The sequence below is a fragment of the Akebia trifoliata genome, chromosome 3, assembly GCF_017979445.1.
Source record: "Akebia trifoliata isolate Shusen 1 chromosome 3, ASM1797944v1, whole genome shotgun sequence".
NCBI classification, from domain to species: domain Eukaryota; kingdom Viridiplantae; phylum Streptophyta; class Magnoliopsida; order Ranunculales; family Lardizabalaceae; genus Akebia; species Akebia trifoliata.
Window position 1 is genome coordinate 45,247,180 of NC_141377.1, and position 8,678 is coordinate 45,255,857.

The window sequence follows — 8,678 nt, forward strand, 5'->3', positions numbered from 1 at the left end:
TTTGGCTAGGCATATGCTATGCACATATACGATTGTGGTGGCATAACATTAAAAACATAGAAAAAAAAAATTTGGAAAATTTTACTCTTGATTTTAATTTAGGGTGATTTAGACTCATGTTTTAGTCAATATTAGATATGTACTCATATTTTTTTCGAATTGATAATACTCCTCTTGACCTAGGTCTTCTTCTATGAGACTAACAAAAATGATTTAAATGCTCATATCTTCAACCTATACTTGAAAGCCGGCCCTTTTCATTTTCTCCCAAAATCAATCATCTTTAACTTGTTTTCTCGGTCCTCGTTTTCACTCTTAACATTTTCCATTTTCAATCTTCAAACCACAAGAACATGATAGAGTTTCTTGAGGAATAGAATTATGGAATTTTTCAAGTTTTTACGATAGCAGATTTTTAAGGTAAACTCACAATCTTCAATCCTAACAACAAGATTGGATTTTTTGATAGAAAAATTATGTGTTTTATACAAGACATTGAATAAGATGGATTGAAGAAAGATATTAAATACGTCAAAATAGTTTACCTTAGAAATTAAGCACTTGAAGATGACAGATTTTCTAATACAAAAATTAAGGGGTTTCAAATAGAAGAGAAGGGTATTTGGATCATTTCACGTTAGTCTCTCAAATAAAACCTAAGTCAAAGGGGCATTTCATCAGTTTGAAAACACAACACAGGGGTATCTCTAATACTGATCAAATTCAAAACATGGAGAGGTAAATCTAACGTGTGTTTTGTATTGCAATCCTAATGGTGTATTTATACTGTAGTGGCGGATGTGAAGAACTCTCCCTTCGTGCAGAGGCGCAAGAGGTTTGTTTCCAAGTTGTCCTAATTTTCATTTTTATTTTTTGATTGATTGCTAACTTGTCCTAATTTCATCGTATATGTTAAACCCTAGACTCCGATGTTGTTTACAATCTTGCTGCTTTGCTCTTTACATACGATTACAAATCTATCTATGTTTAGGATCTTATTAGTCTTTCAATTGTAGATGTAAAGATCATTTTTGGATCTGAATGCTTGATTATGATGAATTCAGATTGGTTGGTATTGTTGGAGATTTTGCTCACTCTCAATAGATATATTTTATTGTGTGGAGTTAGCGATTTCGACTATAATCCTTTTGCACTAAAGTAATAGTTGTAGTGCTAGTTCATATGTAACCAAGCAGGAGGTCTCTGATTACTTGGTCTCTAAGTATCCATGCAAATTGTGTACACTTATCGGACAATCTATTTTGTCACTATATTATGTATCATGGTTTGTTTCTTAATGAATTACTAGCTTTGGAGTACTCACTAACTAGGGAAAAAAAAGTGTTTTATGTGTTGTTCAGTTTAGATAAAAAAGTATTTGGTTGTTAACACAAAAATGATTGTCTGCCACGGTTTCACATTGTAACATCTCATTCAGATTTGCATGTATTCCAACACTTTTGGATCGTGAGAAATGTAAAGTTGCTTTTCTAAACCATTGTTCCGTTCCCTTGTGCTACTTTTTGTTGTTTCCGTAGGTTTGTTGTATATTTCTCACTTCTATTGTATTGGACCCCTTGCGCCAAAAAAAGGGGTCTTGGGTCGACTAAATGAATCACATTCCTCTATTCCACTCTATCCAAAACCAAGTCTTTTGTTATTGAAAGTGAGTTCATATCTGATTTTCACTATAGCTATTCACGTTATTTTAGATCTTCTTCTTGTGCTTTTAAGACCTTCAATTTGAATCTCTCTTCTAATTGGGGCTATAATCGGCCTTCGTTGAATATGCCCAGACCATATCAACCGACTTTCTCTTAGTTTACCACCTGTTGGAGCTTCTACATTTTCTTGAATGCATTGTTTTGTTCCTTTATGCAAAATTTGTTGTTTTCAATTGAAGGATGGGGTGATTCGTATATTTCTTACTTCACTTGTTTGGGACCTCTTGCCCTAAAAACAGGGGCCATGCAGCACTACCACATAAGAGGCTGTCGACACTATGGCTTTATGCATTCTCCTATGCTTAACTTTTGTATTTATCTTCCTTTTTTCTATTCCCCTTCTCTCTCTCTCCTCCAGAATGTCTGGTCCCTTCATCTGTCCGACTCGGGACTATTATAGGAGCTGCCGTAACTCCTTCTCCCATGTCGAGATTAGTGAAGGGTGGAAACACTGAGTCTCCCAATGGTTTTCCATCTTGAGATATCGGATCTTGCTGCTGCTACTTGTCCTATATAGATGAAGTCAAGAAGAGAAAGCCTCCTCCTAGTCATGAGCCTATTCTTTAACCAGTGATCCCTGTTTTGAGCTTGTTGTTCTTCAGAGAAATCTTGCACGTACTAAGATCGCCTTGGATCAGCCTTGTAGGCCGCGAGCTCCTATGCTTAACTTTTGTATTAATCTTCCTTCATTCTATTCCCCTTTTCTCTCTCCTCAAGTCTCTCACTGTACTTATTATTTCCCTCAACTTGTCTCTCTATTTTTTATTATATGCATCATTTCTTCATGTATTGTTGACAATTTGAGTGCATCCTTGCTTTGATATTTTTCGAAATTAGGCTTCATTATCTCTGGGTTTATGCTTTTTTTATTGTAAAATTTTAGTTTGATTCAATTTTCCACGTAGGTGTTTACATTGAACGCATTTTTAGTTTTGCAGCTTTCAAATTAGTTAATTTGCAATACTGTTTTCCTTTTTCTTCGCAAAATAAATTATTAGACCCAATTAAACATTATTTGAAGGTTAAGGAATAAGGCACCTGAGCTCCATAGGCTAACATGGCACCTGGTGATTTTGTGTACGACATGTTACGAACAGATATTATTTTAGTCATCTTTTCTTGAAGTAGGATATGGAAACTATCTAGTTGACAAAGTGACAAAAGGAGAAACATTAGATGTGTTACCTCTCTTATTTATGTTTGGCATATCCAAGGTATCTTATTTGTATAATGTAAATGTCATGCCTTAATGACAGCTTTACATCATATACATTTTGGAATTGTGATTGGGACTGTCCATTATGTGATTGACCATATAAGAGAGCCTCTTATTCTTAAATTTAGTATTATAGTAGAAATTAATACACTTCATTTAATAAATTAACAAAAGTTCAATTAATATTTCATTCTTTTGATAGTCCCTATATTCTTGCTTGTCTTAGTTACCAGGTACTCACCTAAGTACCTAGTTTACCGTCATGGTTCAACGCCTGGGCTTCCCTGGGCATTTTTTGACAATTTTGATTTGGGGTATTAGCCCACTTGTTTTTAGCTTAGTTGGATGATTTTTTATTTAATAAAGTCATGTATGACTAGTTGAACTTGCTTGGGCTTGCCCAGGCATTTTTTTTGATAACATTGATTTGAGGTATTAGCTCTCTTTTTTGAGCTTAGTTGGATGATATTTTAATAAAGTCATGTATTTGGACTTGCATTTGGTTAGGAAGACTACTTTGGACTCATAATGAATGTAGAATCAAATAAAAACAACAGATTTAAACTGCTAAATCTTTCATTGTTGCATGGTCAAACATAATCTTTTTCAACATAAATGAATGAGACCCATGATCTGCTTCAAAATGGGCGCTTTCATGGCTTTATTTATATGATAATGAAATGCAATTGGTGAAAGACAAGAAGTAGAGCCAACTACATACGTTGTTCCAGGCAAATGGATTCTAAAGAAATCATTCAAAACATTTGATGAATGGAACCAATCAATTGACTTGGGTTTTTTCATTAGCTGACCCTTATAGTTAGGACAAGGCTTATGACCGATATGATCATGTCTTAAATATTTCAATTACTATTATGAGCTGCAGTATACTCTTCTAAAATTTAAATTTCGAGAATGTGAACACTGCTTTAGGAATCTGTGGAGACAAACAGTTGGTTTGTATTAGAAAGTCATTTGAGAGAATTCTTGGTATATATTGATGTGGATTTTTTTTTTTAATAGAATTTTTCTGTGCTCTTCAGATAACTTCCTGGATATAGCTTGAACTTTTGTGTTATTTATGTAACAATGCTGTGATCCGGCCTATCTACTTCCCTATCTTTTAAGAAGGCAATGGGACCAAGATGGAAGGGAAAGGGGTTGGAAGCTACTGCCCTTGCAGATCCAATGTCAGAAATAGTTAAAAAGCTCCAGTCCTCTTTAATTCTATCAGGAACGCGTGGATTACTCTCAGGTTGTAGTGTGCTTCTTGAAACAAGACTTGAACAGACCACTTTACTCAACCGTGCATGCTTTGGCCGACCCATCAGCACCACTGAGACAGATAAGCAGTGGTTTCAATTGAGTCTGGAGGAAGCTTTTTACCTATACCACTCTTTAAAATGTCTTGAGATTGTAGGGGAGGATAACAATCCCAAGACTGCTGATGAGCTCTGGGAGTACATGAAATCAAAGAGGAAGATATTCCCATACGTATACAAGGCTTATTCTCATCTCCGAGTGAAAAATTGGGTTGTTCGGTCAGGATCTCAGTATGGTGTAGACTTCGTGGTCTACCGTCATCATCCATGTCTGGTTCATTCCGAATACGCAGTACTTGTTTTGTCGGAAGGTGATGATGATGGAAATGGACGGTTAAGGGTGTGGAGTGATTTTCAGTGTACCGTCCGGCTTTGTGGCAGTGTCGCCAAAACTTTGTTGGTTCTTAACGTCAATAAGAATGATAATGATATAGTCTCTCCTTCATGTTTAGAGAAGTACACTGTTGATAAACGTACAATCACAAGATGGAGTCCAGAACAGTGTCGTGAGGATCAGACAGTAGTAAAAGGTGGAACCAAGTAAAAGCTTTTAATTGAATTTTATCACTTGTTACCATCTGCATAAGTAGCTATTAAGTTTAATGTGTCGGGAGTGCATCAGCCGATACAAAGTCAATTTTTTCATTGATCGAAACATTCTTTCACACAACATTTTAGACCTTGCTTTGATCTTATGTATCATTATGTAAAGGGTGTGAGGAAAGGAGATAAGGGGAGGAGACCAAAGTAGTGTCATCTCCCAACATTTTTGTTTAATATAATTTTTTATCTAAAAAATTATTTTAATAATATTTATTATTTAAGAATATAATCTATGCAAGAACCCCAATACTTTCTTAAGGGGAAATTATTTAATGCACCCTAATGTTAGGTTTTACTACTAACTGCCGTCTAATTTTTATGTGGTAACTAATTAATCAGTTATTCAATTTAAACTAAAAATCTCTTGACCAAATAATTTAATTTATAAATTACAAAAGTATCTTTTGAGAGACGTTAATTTATAAGTTGGAGGGCTATTCTTGGAAAGGAGGTTAGAAGAGAAGAAAGAATAAAGTTCAAAGGGTATTATTGAAAATGAGAAAAGAAAAAGAAAAGGAAATAAAGGAGAGAGTTTTGCTCGAGATGCATGAGGAGATTAATGAGATTAAATTGATTCTAATCCCTACTTATAATAGGATAATCATTGGGAAGTGAACTGTTATGTTTTATTATATAAATATAAGTAGGGAGAGAAATTTAATTGTCCACGACTGTCTTTTTTATTTATCTAAGATTTCACCTGGCTATCATGATATGGTCCAATGATCTGTAGCGAAAGACAATAGATTCATCGATTTGAAGTTCTATTTGTCCATGTTCAAGCATCGTGCCACATTATCCAAAATGAGAAATTATTTACCCAAATTTTCTAAATATAAAGTTTTTCTTGTGTTTTAAAAAGAAATAAAGAAAAAGGAATTTATAAATAAATAAATAAAAGGTGTAGAAAAAAGTTTTTCATTAAAAGGTCGGTGAATATATTGTTTTCAAAGGCGAAGAATTTACTGTGTTTGTTTGTTAAAAAGGTAGTGAATATTCCGTCCATTAGCAGTGCTTCACCACTTTATTTTACTTATATATGCTTGAAAATGATTAATGCCCTTAACTTTTATAAAAAATTGATTTCCCAAATTGAAACCATCTCTTCCAACTGGCTCCTTACATCAAATATTTATATTTAAGTTTCGTTAGGAACCTTGAAGTTGTTGGGTATTTGATATATAGACATCCCAAATTGCACAAACCCGATCAAAGAAAAGGCTTCAAGAAAATCCTATCTCACTTGAAATAGTTTGCAAAGCCAAAAAATGAGCAGTTGACCCATTTTATCTCAATTGATTCAAAAAGCACAAATCTCAATAATTTGGCCCTTGGTTCATTAACCCTTTTCAGAATAATTCATTTGGTATCATATCATTAGTCCTCCCAAAATTTATGCCACTTAGCAACTTTTCATAGGTCCTAATATTCAAGAAAATTCTTCATTGGTGGGGCCAATACTCAAAGTCTATTAATGGGTCAACTTCTCTTAAAAAATTTCAATAATACCCTTAATTAAAAATTAAGTTAAAATAAATAGTGCTTGAGCCTTGTGTAAATTTGTCAAAAATCATAGAAAAATCTCATTTTCTTTTTACCATATTTATTGGGATATTTACAAGAAAATCAATGCTCATCTTTCCACATGTTATCCTCTCAAAAGTATTTTTTTCCTATTATGATTTGTCCATGTTTTTTAAGGTATTTACAAAAAAACTAAAGATCATAGTTTTACATGTTTTCTTTTCATTCACTCTCCCAAAAAACTACCTTTTGCATTTTTCATCCACCACCAAGATCATGCCATATATTTTCATCCCAGAGTTCATGACAAATTTGTTCTTTTACTTTTAAAAAGTCGAAATACCCAAAGAAAAACTACGCAAAGCCCATGTATTTTTTTCTTTCCTAAGATTGGACTCTTTTAACTCCAAAAATTGTCTCAGAAGTCTATAAAAATGGAGTTCTTCATTTAGTTGAGACACATTAGCCTCAAATTTATGTTAAAATTTGTACTCACTCTCTATACCCCCTTTTAACTCTCGAACCTTCACTTCTTACGCCTTAACGGCCGTTTAAATTCTCGAGGAAGAAAAGAATAACAAAAGAAGAAAACTTCTAAGGTGGTTAGGGTAAATTTTAATTTCAACTATTGCATTTCCCTCTCCTTCTTCTACTTTTCTTTTCTTTGTTTTCTTTTTAAGATTATCCTAAGATGTAATGATAACCCTCCTCCATCTCTAGTAGGTTGAATTTTAACCTTATACATGAAATGTGCAAGAAGATTTGAAACAAAAAGGGTGGGGGTTGAAATCATTTTAACCCATTTCATCATTTATCATAATGTACATACTACACGCACATATACCATGCATGACAAAAGGAAGAAAAGTGTCCCCCTCTTTTGGGATTGAGCTACCAAGTTTTTAATCATGACATGCATGCACACATATATGAAAATGACATAGAGATGGAATGTGTCTCTCTTTGATGAGATATCTCACATGTCTTCTAAAAACCTACACTTTTTACCCAATATGGCAAGTACCTTCAATGTTGGACTTTCCCTCCAATGGAATGACCCATTGAGGTCTTAGCATACATTTTCCCACCGTGAGATACACACACTCCCATGCATTGTGTATTAAAGTACCATGGCCCCAAAGAGAATCTCATGTATGGAATATCTCTAAAGGCCTAGGTCAACTTCATCATACATTCATGCATTCATCTTCAAGGAAAGGTCATCAAAAGATATCCTCTTTCATAGGATAGTCATTATGGCCTCTTTCGAAGATGGACTCCATTTCCATATCTCAAGGGAACACTCCATGCATAAACACATATACACTTAGCTAGGAATTCTACCATACTCATGCATTTCTATTCCATGCATTTATCCATATTCATCTTCTTATTTCTCTCTTTAATCCTTAGGACTTATTTAAAAACGGTCAAGTTAAAAGATAATCAATCAAGGGTAGAGAGAGTGGGGTACCTTACACCTTCTCTATTATTTAATCGAACCTCCTTACATAAATTCTATGTAGACCATACTTTTGTCATGAAAATTTGATTTTCTAAAACTATCCCAGGTGGTCATTCACACCATTTTCTAAAAAAGAATGACGGGGACTCCAAAAGTTGTGGTGACAAGATTTTCATTGTCGAAAATCACGTTGCTACATGATGAATAATACCCAATGGAACTTTAATTCAATGTATCTAATCTAACACCTATAAATGATGGGGCTCTCCATTCCAACTTATAAGTTTGTAAATTTTTGTATAAATGTTTCAAAATAATTTAAGATGTCAAATATTTGATAATTCTCGTCCTAACTTGGTCAATAATTTCTTATCGGTAGGTGTCTGGAACTAAAAATCAATATCATCAATAAAACATTTTAACATTTTATTTTCTAATGGAGCATTTAATTGAAAAAACTTTATTAATCAAATTAATTAGTTGCCATAAAAAATTAAGTAGCATTTAATAGAAAACCCTATGTTAGGTAGGGGTAGCAATGGATCAAGTCATGTCGTGTTTGTCGAGGTAAGGCTATTCTGAAAATTTACCAAAAACAAATCTAATCCATTTAATAATCGTGTCAACAACTTAAATCCAAACTAGACACATTTTTTTTGTTGATAACCCGGTATTCCTGTAAACAACAGATTGAGCCTGTATCTAGGCTTTGCCCACTTCATAAACCATGGTCTTGCCCAAGAACCAGTCCCGGGGAACGTGCAACGCCCACATATCACATACACCAGGTAAGCGAAGGTGCACCTTCGTTGGTGGCCCTTGAG

At 34.0% G+C, this 8,678-nt stretch overlaps 1 protein-coding gene across 1 annotated transcript; it reads left to right on the forward strand.

The window, feature by feature from the left end:
• Positions 1-703: 703 nt before the first annotated feature.
• Positions 704-4,841, forward strand: LOC147407307 (tRNA-splicing endonuclease subunit Sen2-1-like). The gene is made up of 2 exons (XM_086435793.1): positions 704-835; positions 3,984-4,841. Exon 2 carries the CDS (start codon positions 4,075-4,077, stop codon positions 4,804-4,806), a length of 732 nt encoding a protein of 243 aa, XP_086291919.1. The 5' UTR covers positions 704-835; positions 3,984-4,074; the 3' UTR covers positions 4,807-4,841.
• Positions 4,842-8,678: the final 3,837 nt, after the last annotated feature.

Bases quoted from the DNA above. Each gene is read 5' to 3' on its own strand.
- LOC147407307 (XM_086435793.1), top strand. From the start codon at position 4,075: ATGGGACCAAGATGGAAGGGAAAGGGGTTGGAAGCTACTGCCCTTGCA.